The sequence below is a fragment of the Callorhinus ursinus genome, unplaced genomic scaffold (genome assembly GCF_003265705.2).
Source record: "Callorhinus ursinus isolate GAN/ISIS: 27379988/994484 unplaced genomic scaffold, GSC_fseal_2.0 scaffold4, whole genome shotgun sequence".
NCBI lineage: Eukaryota > Metazoa > Chordata > Mammalia > Carnivora > Otariidae > Callorhinus > Callorhinus ursinus.
In genome coordinates this window covers 3,410,046-3,426,515 of record NW_027397066.1, presented here as the reverse complement: position 1 = coordinate 3,426,515, position 16,470 = coordinate 3,410,046, and the positions used below count along the sequence as shown (strand labels likewise).

The 16,470-nt window shown below is 58.6% G+C and overlaps 1 protein-coding gene across 26 annotated transcripts in view; it reads right to left on the bottom strand.

The window, feature by feature from the left end:
- ABLIM2 (actin binding LIM protein family member 2) overlaps positions 1–16,470 on the bottom strand; it is a 141,457-nt gene that overhangs the window by 10,765 nt on the left and 114,222 nt on the right. For 16 of the 26 annotated variants that reach the window (XM_073891366.1, XM_073891367.1, XM_073891371.1 and 13 more), the window contains 3 exons: positions 1,915–1,969; positions 538–603; positions 307–387 (listed from right to left, as the gene is read on the bottom strand). In XM_073891366.1, coding sequence (XP_073747467.1) covers positions 307–387; positions 538–603; positions 1,915–1,969 — 202 coding nt within the window. Of the gene's footprint in view, positions 1–306; positions 388–478; positions 604–1,914; positions 1,970–1,996; positions 5,822–7,379; positions 7,442–16,470 lie in introns of those variants that run through there. The other 10 variants (XR_012377827.1, XR_012377831.1, XR_012377832.1 and 7 more) reach the window with 6 other exon arrangements.

Genomic DNA, 16,470 nt, shown 5'->3' with positions numbered 1-16,470 from the left:
AACTTCCCAACACCAGTCCCCGGGGGAAGGACAAGCACCACCGACTTGGCGCTGTCTCGAAGCCCTTCCTGGCCAGACACACAGAGCAGAGCCCTCTGCAAAGCCACCTGTGTTGGGGGCACGCTCCCACGGTTCTCAAACCTCGAAACAACGCGGGGCCTGGGCTCCGAGCCCGCCGTGGGCCTGGTGGCGCCCCCGCCCCCTGCGAGAACACTCAGGGGTGCTGAGCGCTGACACCGTGGACGGGCGTGTGCCCAGGACCTTGCAGCTGGAATGCGCACCCCGCCCCCAGAAATGCCCTCCTACCTCCAGCCGCGTCCGGTCCACATCCTTGGGCAGTTTGACGCGAATTCGGTTGGTGACAATGAGGGCGTCATAAGGATAGATCTGTGGGGAGAGGAAACCGCAGGTTGACCCCAGGAAGCAGGTGTGTGCCGGGACCAAAGGGCTGAGCCGAAGGCCAACGAGAGGTACATACTTGCGCCGGCATCGGACACACACATTTCATAGGAAACCACAACAAAAGGAACTTTTAACCTGGGCAGGTGCATGGCGGCGGGCAGAGGTCGGCGTGGCAGCGGGCAGCCCCTCTTACCTTGTATTCTGTAAGAGAGAGAGCAGAAGCCACGCGTGGCGGTTTAGAAAGCACGGGAACGTGGCCCAATGGTGGAAGCATTGGTGGGGACCTCCCGCCCCACCCCCGGCGGCCTGCACCAGGGCGCTAGTCCTCGGGGAGCAGATTCCCCAGAGGGAACCCGAGAGCGGGAGGCATGGTCAGGAGGCTGGAGGCCAGACTGGGAGCCGGACGCAGCGCTGCGTTCCTCGGGCGTGATACTGTCTCCCTGGTGGTCCGGGCCGCCCTGAGAAAGCGGCCTGCCTCAGTTTACCCACCTGCGGAGCGGACCTTCCAGGGCAGTTTTGGGGGCATTGCAGAGACTGACAGCCGTGCAGGGTCTGACCCCTCGGCCTCTTACTCTCTCACCTTCTTGGCCTGTAGCTCCTCCTTTATATTCCTGAGCCCCACATGCTTGCTTTTCAAAAGGCTTTTCTGCCAGACTAAAATCGTCATGTCAGAAAATAGACCCGTATGGATCAGAGGGCCTCTGTGAGCAGAACCCCCCAGAAAGCAGTACCCCTAGGACCTGGGCCACAAGCTGGCCTTGGGAGGGAGACCCTGGCAAGGGGCCTGGGCGACAGGGGCGATTCGGTCCCCCGAATTTCCCAGCAGGCCACACGTGACATCCTGATGACTTGGAGAGCCACGTGGAGGGAGCTGGCTGCGAGCCCCCAGTGCTCCACGGCCCAGCGTGAGCCAGCAGCCCATGAGAACATGCTCCCCGCCATCCGGGGTGACAGGGGGGAGCGAACACCCCACGCAGGAGGGGCTCAGAGCTAGCAGAGCCCCCCCACCCCCGGTCAGGCAACTGCCATGCGACCGGAGTCACGCCAGGAACACCAGCCTCCCAGCAAGCAACCTTCCTAGTTTGAAGCCCAGGAGGCCCCCATGACCAGGAGGGGTGGGAGGCAGGATGGGACCCCAATTCATTCGACTCAGACCCCAGAGGCGTTATCTCGCCACGAAACGTAACCGTGGGTGATTGGGTTGGCCTCAGTCCTGGTACGGGATGGCTATTCCAACACACATCTCTCCCCAAGTAACCAGAGTGACCAACAAATCAGGACAGGGTCAGCTGTTCTCAAGGATGAGGGGAAGGGAGCACCTCAGGCAACATAAGAACGGAGGTAACCGGCTCCTCTAGCCGAAACGAGCACCCCCACGCTCCCCCCACTGCGCGATGTTTGGAGCTTTCGCCAGCTGGCCCTGGAGGGGCCCGTCCCAGAATGAGACTTGTGGAAATGTGTAAGAGACCCCTGCCCCAGCCGGAGACCCAAGGGGGTCCCCGCGTCTTGTACCTCGCGTGCCCCAGCTGGCATCCGGGTCTGCTCCACAAGGGGCCAGATTGGCATTCTGGAAGAGAAAGAGAGAGGGCGGCAGGCGGCAGGTTGCAGGGGTGGGTGGTCGCGCCTTGGTTTTGCCCGGCTCCGGCGGGGGGGGGGCGGTGAGGGGAGGAAGGTGGGCTCCCCAGAGTCCCTGGCACCTCGGCTCTGGAAGGGCCGTGCTGGGACACACTTGGCGGGTTTGCTCGCGTGCCTCCCCCCTGCCTTCCAGGCTGGTGCGGACGCTGCCTGGCCCAGCTCTCCTGCCCGCCTTTCGAGCCGCTCCTGCATGCCTGCTCCCTGTGCCCCGCGGCCCCCTAGGGGTACAGCCCAGCCCGGTGCAGAGGCCAGCCCGCGGGGACCACTGGTCCCCTCCAGACCCCATGGGCCCCAGGCGCCCAGGAGAGCTGGTTCGTACAGCCCCTGGACAGAGCCCCGCGTGCCTAAGCGGCCGCAACAGAGGTTGACCCTCAGGTGGGGACACTCGAGGGAACAGGGGCCACCGTCGGGTGCCTGCCCTCCCTCCTTGACGACTCCCACGGCAGTCATCAGCAGACTCCGTGCATCTCCACCACCCATGCCGGGAATTCTCTTCCCTTCTGCCCGCCTGAAAAAAATCACCCCACACAACGCTCAGGAGGGTCTGGGCCCCAAAAGCAGGCACCGAGCCCCCGTGTCTCTACCCCCCACTCCTGCGCCTGGCATGTACACCACGAGTCAAGCTCTGCCACGGCCCGTGGTCCACAGAGCCGCTGGAAGAACACGGTTCCTGCAGGCCCAGCACCTGCTCTGACACAGGCTCGGCGCTCTGGGCTGGCATTTCTGGGATCCCGTGCAGGGGTTTCAAGGGAGGCCTGCAGTCCCAGGGGAGAGTCGCGCCTTGCCCTGCTCGGGCGACAGGGAAAGCACGGTCAGCACTACTTATTGCGGTAGAGGGGCGACATGCACGGAACAGGTGTAGTTCCAGAGAGTGTGTGGGCAAGGGACGAGCCAGAGAGCCCCGAGCCAAAGTCCTTCATCCCAAACAGGGGAGACAAGGGTGGTGAGTTGGGCAAGTACGTAAGTGGAGGGCTGGAGCCAGTCTCTATTTAAATATTTGGTGTTTTGTTCATCACGAATTTTCTTGCATTGACTTGGGCTTTAAAAAAACATTGCATTAGAACATTATTTACTTTGATTGTGGAGCCTTTTGGCAAGTGCCCCACTCACCTCACCTAGTCTCAGCCCTGGGACCCTGAGCCAGGTGCCCTCACCCCCACCGTCATGACCGTCACAGAATAATGCTCCTTAGGGGTTTGCAAGGACAATTTTTGAGACATTTTCTCAGGACGCTGAGAAGCATCCCCAGGCGCACCTGTCTGGTCTGGAAATCTCTTCCTGCTTAAGGCAAAGGCAAACCTGCCCTCTACTCGCCTTCTCCCACCGGGCCGGTCGGTGATGTGGAAGAGACATGCCTCCCCCTAGCGCCCACTGCCCTGCATCACAGGCCACTCAATCTCAGGCCACCACCGCCACCTCGGGCCATTAGAGACGCCTTTCCTAGCTGCAAAACCAGCCTCCTCTGGTCTGCCAGTCTCTGAGGCCAGACAGAGACTCCCAGGAGAGAGGGTAGGGCATCTTCGGAATGGAGAGGGGGGCACCAGATCAGTCCAGAGCAGGGGAAGAACAGCCCAGCCCCGCCTTGGTCCTCTAAGTGCCTGAGATCTTCAAGACCTCTCTGGTGCGAGGGAGCCTTGGGGTCACTCCTTAACAGGTGGGGTGGCCAGGGGAGCCCCACAGGCCCAACCCTGGCCGATTCCCTTGCAGTTCTCAACGGAGGCACTGGAGAATTGTAAAGCAACAGATTATTTACCTCTCCCATCGGTTTGGAGTTTACTAGGTGTCAGCTACCCTACAGACACATTCTGCAATATTTGCTGTGAGCCTAGGAGGTGGGCATCATCGTCATGGTTTTATGGACGAGGCTCAGAGAGGTTAAGGAATGAGCCCAAGATCATACAGCAAATACACAGAACTGTAAACATTGTAATCCATGTCTTTTGCTTCTCAAAAACGACACTGGAATTGTTAGTAGTAGGGGTGAAACTGTGGCCGTTCACGGCCCATTGTTATTGTTTTGCTAAGACTTGTTTTGGAATACGCCACTTAGTAGCCACCACTGTGGAAGGAAGAAGGGGTAGGAACTTGCTTTTATAACAATTACTCTTGGGGGAACCACTCTATAGAGCTTACAAGAAGATTTCACATGTTTTGACTGTTATTGGTCCTCACAATGATCTCAAGAGGTAAGGATAACTTTTTTAAAGACAGGAAGTAGAGACTCAGGAAATGTAAGTGACGTGCCCGAAGACATACAGGTGGCTGGTGGCAGAGCTGGGATTTGAACTCGGGGCTCAGTGCGGCACGTGTTCTTTCCAGAGTTACCGTTGGAAAATATCAGACTTCTTTATTAAGGTTTTCCTTGTACGTAGGCATTTTTGCAAATGCTTTATGGGCATGTGAAAACCTGATTCAAAAGATACAGATTTTTCTCATGTACCTAGTAGATGGTTTACTATTTGCACTATTAATTGCTCCATACGTCTTTTATTATTTTTTGTCCACTAGATCCACATGTCTGATTCCAAATGCCACATTCAAATTGCCTCCCATCTTGTATCTTATCAGGCCGTGCTGCTTGGCGCAGTTCCATGTGTGAATGCTACACCTGCTGGATGGTGTGTGTCATCACAAACTAGTGGCTGTTGCTATAATCTGGCAGCCTCTGTCTTCCAGCAGGAGAATTCAGTCTGTCCATATTTGCCATCAGGGTTTTTCTGTTGGTGGCCAGTGGTCGTTCTCTTACTAATAGACCAGGCGGCACACGTTGGGAGCCACGCTGCCTCATTCACAGGAATGCCTGTGACAGGAGGTTACCCCCCTATTTATTCCATAAGAGGAGAGCATCTACCAGGAGTAGGCTCTGTGGCAGGCTGGTTAGAAGGACATTTTAACGAACTCTGGGACTCAGGGTGGTGGCCCCTTGTGACAAATCCCTCTCAAAGCAAGAACTAGAAAGCTCTCTCCCCTGATGAACTGATCTTCCTTCCATCAGACGAGAACTACATAGTGGGTCATGTCTGCCCCTTTGCCTTAGCTACCAGGAAGCTCAGAGCTAAGCTTCAGCGGTTTGGCTCATACAACATTCTCTTATTTCTGATATAATTCTGATATATGATTTCTTTTAGAGCTTCCTCTTCTGCTCCTTTGTGATTTGGGCTTTGTGGGTTTCCGGTCCCAGCACACCTGTGTTTTTACTTCGGGCCACCTAGAATCCTTTCTGGAAGTGGAGACACACGAAAAACAATCTCACAAGTGGCTTGTGAGCACTGTAGGCCACGGAGAGTAGTGGGTGACCACGTCCACGTGCTGAGCATGGTCGTACCATAAAAGGCTGGTCATTCAAAAGCTCAATTATCTGGTCTCCCCACTGAGAAATAGGCATAAAATTACATAAAAGTCTTAGAAAGTCTGAAAAAAACGGGAAAGAACCTTCGCAGGGGGAAAGAACCTTCGCAGGGAAAAAGAACCCCAAAGCAAAGTCTCCAGTGCTAGTCACCAATCTCCCACATAAGCAACGTGAAAAGCTGAAGATCTTCCCATGAGGATGCAGCCCCCTTTGCCAACCCCCCAGCATCTGCAGGAAGCACAGGCCTCCCCCGCCTTGAGGCCCGCAGGAAAAACATTCACAGAGGCTCAGCTCTCGACTGTACAGCTCTAGCTTCTGCTCTCACTTGTTGTGGGAGAAGGAGTAAAGGCGGAGTCCAGGATGAAATGTCTGGATCAGCTGTTCCCAGCTCTTTCGGGGGTGGGGCGTGTGAGGCCGTGGTCTTCTCTGCAGGTGCTGGGGGCATCGATCCAAGTCATTCCAGCATGAACCAAGGAGGGCATCTCCCCAGAGGATGCGTGGCCCAGGCACCAATGAAGCAAGGCTAGAAATGCTGAGCATTCCTCCCTTGTCTTCCACATATTGAGGGACAGTCCCAGGACTTGGCTCGAGGGGTGGAACACTGCCGCCCTCAGGGGCCCCTGAGTCCCAGAACAGCTGTTCCAGGTATGCAGAGAACATTCTGGACGGTTTCCCCCCCCCCAGGACCCTTAACTCTGAGCCCAAGGATTGACAATTCCTGGTGCTGTGGGGGTCCCGTGGACATCCTCCTGCCCCCCGTCCCGTGCCTGCCCGCTGTCCACTGAAGATGAAGGGCGCAGAAATCCTTAGAAGAAAATCGAGAGAAGCATGCGGCATGTGTGCCCTGACTCGGACCATTCCAGAATTGGAAGTGCGATTAGTGGGAAGGGGGCTTCACTAGAGTCAAACCATGCGGAGGTGCTTGGGCCCCGGACGGACACAACAGCAGGTCGGACAGGGCCCGAGGAAGATGAACAAGGCCAAGAAAACGCCTGCCTCATCCCTGTTCTTAGACGGGTCCCTGCGGCCGGGCCCCCGGATGCGAGGTGTGCCCTGGGGGGCCGCAGAAGGCTGTCCCGGGCATTACACACTTACTGCCGAGACCCCTGCCGTGCAACACACGGGGGGTTCAACCTCTGAGCACCTTCTCCAGTGGAACGACACGCCCCGGTTTCAGACAGCAGAGAGGCTGCCTGAGAGGGGGTGTCCTGGGGCTGTGGGGTGGGGGGCTCTGGTGCCATCACGCCCGCCCCACCCCGGGAGTCCTCACTGGGGACTAGTGAAGCTGTGGGAACAGCGACAGAAAGTCGCCCAGCCCCTCCGTGGGGACAAGTCAGGCGCCAAACTCTCTGGGTTCAAATTCCAATGGCCCCGGATTGGGAAGTCAGGATGGGGAAGTCCAACCAGCCTTTAGCTGGGAGCAGCCAGAGAAAGCCAGCTACGGAGTGTGGGATCCAGGAATAATTACTGGGCAAGTGGCAGCACTAGGGGTGACAGTAATAGCCATAGATGTTAACGGCACCGTTCGTGGTGACAGTCGTGAGGGCAGTGGCAGGGAGGGGCCGATGTACCCCAGGAAGGAAGTGGATCCGTGGTTCACGTTGCTCACCAAGTAGCTAATCCTTTAAGCCCCTTATTAGGCTCCAGGTCACAGGAGAAGGATGTGGGTCAGAAGGGGCCTCAGGGGGTCGGAATACTCTGCATGGGCCCTGTCTCCTGCTCCCCACCACACTGAGGTCTCCATGGGAGCTGGGGCTGGGGTTAGACAGGAGGAAGGGAGGGGGTCCCGGTTCTGGTCTGGCCCTGGTCTGCAAAAGCACCGGCACAGCCCCTGGGGCAGGGGCGGAGGGGCCTGCAGGCAGAGGCGGTGGGCGAGCAGGGTCCCCGCGCCCCTCCTTCCGGCCGTGTGCTCAAGAAGCTGTAGGCACCACGCTCAGGCTCCCGGCGGGTGATGGTTAGTATACCGCGAGCCAGGGAGGGGTCGAGTACCTACCCGGTGGTCCAAGCCATTCTTTCCGTGTCCTGGGAGAGGGTCAGATTTGGAATAGGGGAATCCTGAAACAGACACATCACAGCTCTGTCACGCACGCACAGAGGCCGGGCCCCGGCCGGAGGGGCTGAACTCGTGAGACCCAGAAGGGCCCCCGAGGATCACGCCCTGCCTCCGTCATGACCTCCATCCCCAGGGTGCTGGCTGAGGAAGAAGTCGGCAAGGGCGTGATGCCCCTGAGCCCGCCTAGGACACCGGGAACACCGTGGCACCCTCTTGGGCACCTGTGCTCTCCAGCAGCCCCAGGTCTCAGCATCACCTGTCACCCAGGCCGAGCTCCTCACTCGGCAGACCCGGAGAGCTGGGGACAGGGGCAGGAAGGAATCCCCATGGGGGGGGGTAGGGCTGTGCCATCTTGTGCCAGGGGCGGCACACGGGGGCCTGCCACCAACCAAAGGTGGCATAGGAACTATTTTTTATTTTTTAAAATGATCTTGAGCTACTTGCCATTGGGGGATCTCACATCAAGATCCTAATTTCTGGCTTCTCTTGAAACAAAAAAGTCTGGTCTGAGACCATGGGAATCCCGCAGCTGATCCAGCTCTACCGCTCACGTCCCTGGCTGCCCTGCACGTGCCGTGGGCTTTGAGGTCTCCCGGTTAACCTCAGCAACAGGTCTGGAGAGAGTGGCGCAGAGGCTCTCTGCTACGGCCTCCTGGCTCAGGGGGAGGACACGCGGCAGAGCCTAGTCCCCCGGAGGGGCAGGACGCCCCCTCCCCTGGAGGGAGCTCCAGGGCTCCTTGCTCCCAGCACTCGGGCTGGCCCCCAGCAGCTCGGACAACAACACATAGCACCAAACGCTGGCACCCACCGCAGGAGGCAGCGGGCTGCCTGTCAGGGCGCAGCGGGTGGCGGATCACCCCTCCTGGTGTTCACAAGGCTGTGCGCGTCCATGCGACCGAGCACCAAACCTCCAGAGGTGAGGTGGGTGCCACGCACAGAACTGCCCACCCACCCCTTCCAGGAGGGCCTCGCTTCTGAGCCACAGAGGCTCATCCAGATGCCTTTCATCTCAGGGGGTCCTCACGAACCCTGGGGACGGAGACGACATTCTGCATGGCTCACGTGTGGACCCGGGAAACCTATTCTGGGCACATGTCTGCCCCCATGTGGCCTGTCGGGAAGGTCCTGGATGGGAGTCAGAAAGGGCCTTTTGCCACGTCAAGGTCAGGGTTCTCAAACTTCTTTTAACAAAGGCACCCTCTTGCCACACGAGAGTTTATGTAAACTCTGACCTATGAAAGAAGGAGGCAGGGGAGCTGGACACAGAAGCGGGGCGAGGGGCCAGACCCACTGTGCCATCCCTGTTCCTCCCAGCCTCTCTGAAGCCTCCCATTCTATAGAGGGGGAATCGAGGCCCCGAGTCGGGGGGTCTGCCCAAGGTCACCCAGCCCCGGGCTGCCAGACAAGGCCCCCCGATTCACAGTCCCGGGGTCCCTCCTAATTTACACACACAGAGCCAGGCACACTCTGAGATGTGAGGCTGTGCGGTTGAGGACCTGAGGGACCCTCCACTGAGACACAGGAGCTCCTGATCGAACAAAGATGCTGGAGCAGTGGCTCTCAAAGTGGGGTCCCCAACTAGCGGCATCAGGCTCATTGGGAACCGGTTAGAGAAGAGGCAAATTCTCAGGGCCCGCCCCCGACCTGCTGCATTGGATTCCGGGGCTGGGGTCCCATGAGCTGTGATAGACAAGCTGTCCTGATGGACATTCTGATGGACACGAAGGTTTGGGGCCTCGAAAACAGCACCCTCACCTCTGTCCTGCGCCTGGAGGCACGCTGTCACCCAGATGGCTGTCACAGGGCCCCGTGCTCAGGCTGCCACCTGCGGGCTCCACGTCTGACTGCTTCGCATGAAGCACACAGACCCTACCCCACGGAGGTCACTCTGTTCTCCTGACTTTCCAGCGACAGTTGTCCTGGGTGTCTCTTCTACGTACCTTGAGCGCCCACATCACATAATGTCACAAATTCTGCTTCAAACATCAGACAGGATTTCATAACCTCGTGGAGAGGAGAAGAGTCGATGATATTTGCCCCATTTTTACCTCTTCGATGTCCTCTCCGTTCCGAAGCCCCGAGGCTTCTCTTACAATGTCCTCCTCTCTGCTTGGACACCTGCTGCCCGCGAGTCTTTAAACAACCTCTACTCGTGAAAAATGCTTAGTGTTGAGAACTCCTTCATTTCCCATTCCTTCCCGCAGGACGGGCTGCCCCGGTGCAGAACTCGTGTTGATGGCAACCTTCCTTCGGCACACGGGAAGCACCCCCTTTCCCCGCAGGATGGGCTGCCCCGGTGCAGAACTCGTGTTGATGGCAACCTTCCTTCGGCACACGGGAAGCACCCCCTTTCCGCTGGCCCCGTGGTTTCCACAGGGAAACCTGCTGTCCCCAGTCAGCCTTGTCCTCCAGGGAGTCTGTCTTCTGTTGTGGATGCTCTCAAGACCTGCCATCCTCTGTCTTCAGATTTTAGCGGTTCAGTATCATCGTAATTGGTTTTGGCGTGAACGCCTTTGGACTTGTCCTGTTTGGGGTTCTCGCAGTTTCCTGAACCTGTAGGTTTAGGTCTTTGGTCACCTTTTGGGGAAGTGTTTAGCCATATCTTTGAATGCTTTTTCCAGCCCACTCTCTTCTCCCCTTCCAGGACTCCACCGCGACAGATGTTGCCCCACAGACCTCTGGGGCCCCGTTCATCTTTTCCCTGCTGTTTTCCGTCTGTCGCTCAGACCGGATCATTTCTGCTGCTCCAGGTACGAGATGGCTGAACGCTCTGCCGTATTCTGCTACGTTGTTTCTGAATCCATCCGGTGACTTTTTAATTTGGGTTATTTTATCTTTCAGTTCGACAGTTTCCATTTGATTCTCTTTTTTTGGGAGGGGCGGATAATGTCTATTTCTTTGCTGAAATTTCCTTTCTTTATTTTCGGGTATTTGTTTGCTGAAGCATCGTTCGGGTGGCTGCCCTAAACATCCTCGTCCGGGAACCTCGTCCGTGCTTCCCCGGTTGCTCTGTGCCCCGAGGTGGGGGTGGGAGACACCGGCTGCGGTGGAGAGGGTCTCCCAGGCCCACCCTCCAGGCTGCCCATGCCAGTAGGCCTCCTGCTTCATATCTGCCGGTGAGGCTTGGGGAGGAAGATGCCAACCTGGCCGCCTGGTGCCACTGCATGGGAGGTGGGAGACATGGCTCCTGTGTTTTTCCTCAGGTCCTGGGGTCCTTAGCCAGCCCACCTTCCTCTTTCCACCCTTGAGATTTCTGCGATGTGTCTGCTCTATTGTTTCGGGGGTGGGGTGGGGTTATACTTAGTGGGGATGAGCAGGGAGAGAGGAGGCTCCATTATCTGCCCCCCCCCCCGCCACCCCCAGGTGCCATGTAGACCCATCACACTTGGCCTCTCTGGGGCTGGGATGAGCCATCAGTAGACTTTAAAGGTCCCAGTGACCCCCCCCACCCCCCCATGCAGCTAGGTTTGAAAGCCACTGGCTTAAGTCCCTTTGCACGTGTAGAGACTTTACCTGACCCTCGTAGGCCTCTGCATGACACAGGACCTCCTTTTACAGGTAAGGAAGCTGAGGCCCCATGAGAATAATGGCCCCTACAAGGTCAACGTCTGCTCACGAAGAGGATAAGACGAGAGCTAGGACTTCTGGCTTCGGCCACCGGTGGACCCATCTGCGCCAGCATCTCTGCCCCCGTGCGGGTTGCAGGTGTGGGCGTGTTCTGGGCACCTGCATGTCGGATGGCATCAGGTGGCCGTGAGAGTGTGCGCTGCCTGTGTGCACGGTGAGAAGGCAGGTCTGCTGGACCTGGGACGAGGCAGCAGCTGGCCCATTGCGAGTCCCATCAGTCCTGTAAGGGCTGGACACCAGCCATCCTCACGTCCGTGCTCAGCGCAGACAGGCTCCCCTGCCGCCTCCTCTCAGAAGCCCACCTGTGGTAGCCTTGTGGTCGGCATTCTGAGCACTGTCTCCTTGGGTCTGTAGCTATTCTGGGCTGGCTGGTCAGAGTTTAGGGGATCTGCTGGACATGGAAGGAGAGGCCCAGATGCCTCTGGGGAGACAAGCAGCTCGTCACCACCTCCAGGGATGCTCTGTGCACAACTGCTCAGCAAGGCACTTCCTTGGGCGCATCTTCCACCAATGCCCGGATAAGGAACTTGGCAGCCGCATGGCCCTGCAGGGGTTTGGGTCCAGGAGGAGGCTGGAACTGCCTTCAGCTCTGAGTGCCTGTGAGCAGGAGGCCCTAGGATGACCCAAGCTCCAGGCTTCCAGAAGTAAGCAAGACGGGCTCACCGCAACCAGGCCTGTGGACTTGAGCAAGCTCTGCCGTGCTATCCCCCAAGGCTCAGGAGACGGGTTGCCGGAGTGCTCACATGTGAGCCCCAAAGCCCAGATGCTTCCTGCCAGGAGGCCTGGATCGTGCCCATTTTTACACATGAGGCCATTTTAAACACAGACAACTTTGCTCTTATGCCCAAAGTCACACAGCAAGTGACAAGCTGGGATTCAAGTGCTGGTGGACCAGCACCCAGATCGGGCGCTCTCTCTGCTGGCCCATCCTGTGATCTCGTGGACACCGTTGCTACCTGTGTCAGCAGCGGTCACTGACATCCCCTCCACCCCACCAGGAGCAATGCCGCGTCCCACGAAGGGAGGACGGTGCTGCTCCAGGAAGGCCCAGCTCCACCCAGTGCTCTGGGGAGCACTCACCGAGAAGCGGCCACATGCAGGTGAGGGAGGCACGGGGGCATCCTCCTGGGACCCTGCTCCCCAGAGGCTAAGAGTCCACAGAGGAGAAAGGACACAGAGGGTTATGAGGAGCCCCCGGGCCTGGGCTGAGGAAGGGAAGAGAGCTTCCAGCTGGGTGGGGGTGTCTCAAGAAGGCAGATTTGGAGGGGAGCACAGGGGGCCCTGAAACATTGGCTCCTTTCTACGAACATTGCATCGCCTTAGCTTGCGCCCCTGCCCACAAATCAGAGGCCACACCCTGTCCAGTCCCAAGGGGCAAGCCTGCTGGAAACAGGGGCACAGGGAATTTTGCTAAAATTCCCCCACCAGATGGTGGTAGGCTTTGCCCAAGGGTGCCCCACTCTCACAGCTGGGAGTGGTCTCTCCAATGAGGGGCCAACAGTGTTTTCTGGGCCAGGGCCCCCTCCCTGATATCTGGAGTGCCCACTGCTCTCTCTGGGGACTGGCCAGGAGCAAGGGCAGAGAGCAGTCTGTCCATCCAGCGGGAGGCCACGGCCTCGCAGAAAGACCTCGCAGAAAGGCCATGCCCTCCCCATCGGTCCCTGCACCAGGGGACCTAACCACCTGCTGAATGCCAGGGTGCCCCCCCCCCGCCCACCCAACCCTGGCCCAGTCCCCTAGCCCTGGCTCTCTCCAACCCTGGCGGCTCCTCTGGGTCCCCTCCTGCCCCAGTACAACACAGCACCTCGCCCACCTGCTCGCCCACCTGCTCACTCTTTCTCTCCCCTCTCCTGCGGCATTTGGCAGAGACAGGAAATGGGAGGAGGAGGACCCAGAGAGAGCTGGGGAAGGACCCAGAGAATCACACCTTCTTTGGGCCTCACACGCTTTGGAGAAAGTCATGCAAGCTCAGGAACATGTTTATCAGGCAGAGAGTCCCAGGTCTCAGGTTACCCACTCGCATCTGGGAGCTGAGGACCTGCAGGGACTCTGCTCCCCGCCCATCCATCCAGCTCCAGGCCTGGATGTCCAGGTTCCCGACTCCACGTGGAGAACCACCCCGTTCCTTCCTTATCTCTGAATAAAGGTGCCTCCATCTACCTGAGCCAGAACTATCTCCATGTCATTCCTGATTCTGTCCCCGCCACGCAACCCTAACTGCTCACACATGGTCCTGCCATTCAGACCACTCAAGGGGCCTCCCCGCCGCTTATGTGGACACCCTAATCCCCTGTGCTTGGCCCAGCAGCCTCCAGTCTATCCTCTGTGAAGCTGCCCATCCTTGTTTTTAAATATGCAGAACAGACTGCCTCATCTGCCTGCTCACAGCCCTACCCCACTGACCCGTTCCCTAACAGACAGAACAGCTTCCTAGCATCATACACAGACCAGCTGGGTCCTGGCTAGTCCCTCTTCTGCCAACCCACTGGCTTCCTGTTGCCCGAATGGCTGCCCTGCTTCTTGCCTTGGCATATGCTTGGACATGGTGTTTGTGCTGCTTAGAACATCTCTCAGGGACACCTCCCCCTAGCAGCCCCCGAGGATGCCCCTCCAGGGCAACCCCTCAGGACACCCTCCTCATAGGACACTCTCCCCGAGGACACCCCCCGGGACACCCCTTTAAGATACCTCCCCCAGCACAGCTGCCCCAGGACACCTTCCCCATAGGAACCGTCCCCCCCGGACATGCCCCTAGGACAACCCCTCTAGGACAACCTCCCAGCACACTGTCCCCCAACCTGGATGATGGCACTTGCCTCCTATGGTCTTTCTTGCCCCCACTCAGGCCTGTCGAAAACCTGTATCAGACGAGGTCGGGCTCTGCTGGGATCCCTCCGGGACCACGTCGCCATTTGGACGCCAGGCTGGAGTCCTCCCCAGGTGACCCAGTCCTCCAGGACCCTGCGTGTCGCCGCCTTCACCCCTACCACGCAGGCCCCCTCGCCGTCCTGCAAACCTACCAGGCTGCCCCCGATCATCCTCACTGTTCGAGCCTATACTCCCGTCGAGTCTTTTGCTGAGATAGTCTTCCTCCCCCGACTGTACTGAAAACTGCCCCAGCACCTCCTGGCCTCCTTACCTGCAGGGCGCCGATGCATACTTCCTAACTCTGTTCTGGTCTCAGCCCCCACCCCACTAGCACGCCGGCCCCTCGGGGCAGGGGATGTCATCCTCTGCTTGACCCTCAGCACCCGCAACAGTGCGGTAACACAGAAGGTGCTCAGGAAGCATCTGGTGAGGTTTGGGCCTTGTCCTGCCTGTCGTGAACGAGGAGAGGGACTGACGTACTTCTTCAGGCCTGATGTTGGTGGAGTCGAGCCCTCGGGGCCGCGGGGCAGACCTAAGCCAGGCGCGTGGCTGCCCACCGGGTATTCTCAGAGATCAGCACACAGCAAATGACGGTGACTCGTGGAGCAGGAAATGCAGGAAAGATTCTGGCACCACTCCAGAGGAATGACAGGGGACGGGCCCTTTCTGACCAAGCCTCACGCCCCGCGAGCGCTGGGAGGGAGCCTGGGCCGCGATCCTGAGCCTGGCCCCAGGCCAGGCCCCCAGCCATGGTGGGCAGCAGGTAAAGACAAGCATGTCCCATCAAACACAAGACTCCACAGGGAGGGACACACAGACGGTGACATGAAAGCCAAAGCCCTGGGACCACCATCTGTGCTGCCTCAGTTTCCAATGCAGAGCTCTTCCCACCCGGCCCCCTCCCCCATTCTTCTCTGTGCTGGGGCCTTAGGAAGGGCCTGTGTCCTCAGAAACCCTGGGCTCTTTCTAGGGGTCACTGAGTCCTCTAGGCGGGGTCCCCAGCCAGCTGGGCCTTTGTCTTATGGGGGAGGGGGCCTACGTCACCTCATGTTCTTCTGGGGACGGTGAGTCTCACCCTATAAAGCTCAAGACCCTCTTCGCATAACAAAAACTCAACATCACCCTTCCCTTTGCAGAAATCGGGCCCGTTGGAAACAGCACATTATGCACAGAGTCCCTATAAGGCCCGAGGTGTAGGACAAAGGAGAGTCTTGGTCATCTATAATAGCACGTGTATTTCAGTGAGACCCTCTTCGGAGTAGGTGGCAGCGGGCCAGAAAGAAGGGTGTCACAGGGTGGCTTGTCGTTGCTGCTCAGTCATCTGCTCCTCCTCTGGGGAATGGGGGCTGGGCCACACTCGCCTCCGCCTCTCCGCTGCCTAGCACCGTGCCCAGCACATAGTAGGTGCTCAACCAACGTCTGGTGGAGAGATGGATGAATGACTGGATGATGAGTTCAGCCCCGGGTGAGATGTGCTGATGGGGTCATGAATGGGATGAGACGTGCCCCCGGCCCCATCAGCCCTCGGAGGCCCCAGGCGGGCGGTGGCGGGATGCGCGGGTGCTCGCTCCCGTGGGCGTCTCTGCCTCTCTCAGCTCCCTGCACGCTTCTCCGGGGCAGGGGCTGCTCTTGTCTCTTCTTGGTGTCCCCCTTGGCGCCCCACACAGCGTCTGGCACAGAGTGGGTGCTCAATAAATACCCGTTGAATTTAATGCATCTCAATTCAACAAACATTTATTGAGCGTCCACTGTGTTGAGTGTCACAATCCTACCTTCCTTGGGCGCACTACAGATGGATGTCCCGGGGATGCAGGTGGGGCGTGCCTGGCTGCGTGCAAACGCCCTGCTCAGTGAAAGTTGTTTGCAAATGGTACTGGTGTCTGTGGGCTCACTTCGGGAGCTACTCGGGGAGAGTGGAAGGAGCCCCGAGGAAAGGGGTATGTAACCCTCTGTTTAGGAGCGCTGCCCATTCCACCCCAATTTCTCAACGGGCTGGCACGCAGCAAGGCACGCGTGACGCGTGACGGAGGCATGACCAGTAGCCGGGGTCCCGGATGCTGTGCCCATGCACGTCGGGAAACCAGGCGAGGTAAAGGCACGGTTGCAGCAGGTGCACGGTGGGTTTCCTGCTCAGCGGAACCGACATCGGAACACCACAGAAAGCGGAGGAATGACAGAACTGTCATAATCGTCACGAGCGAGCGTTCGTGAAGGGGAAGGCCACGCGTACGTGCACGCACACACACACGTTGGTTCTACGGTGGAGGAATCTCCCCCATTAGGGCCGGGATTCTGGCGCAGGTGAGGCACTTCCTGCCGGCCAGGTACGCCCTGGGTGACAAGCAGCGGGACCCCCGCCTGTGGCTGCCTGTGTCCCCAGTGATGGGGAGACAACAATGAGGATGAGGGGACGGAGCCAAAACAAGACCTTGCAGGTGTGTGACTGGCCAGTCAAAACAGCACGCACAGCCTGGGGGCCTCGCAGGGGGTCTCCCACCTACGGGGCTCCCGGGATGGCCCGGGGGCCCTGGTCCCA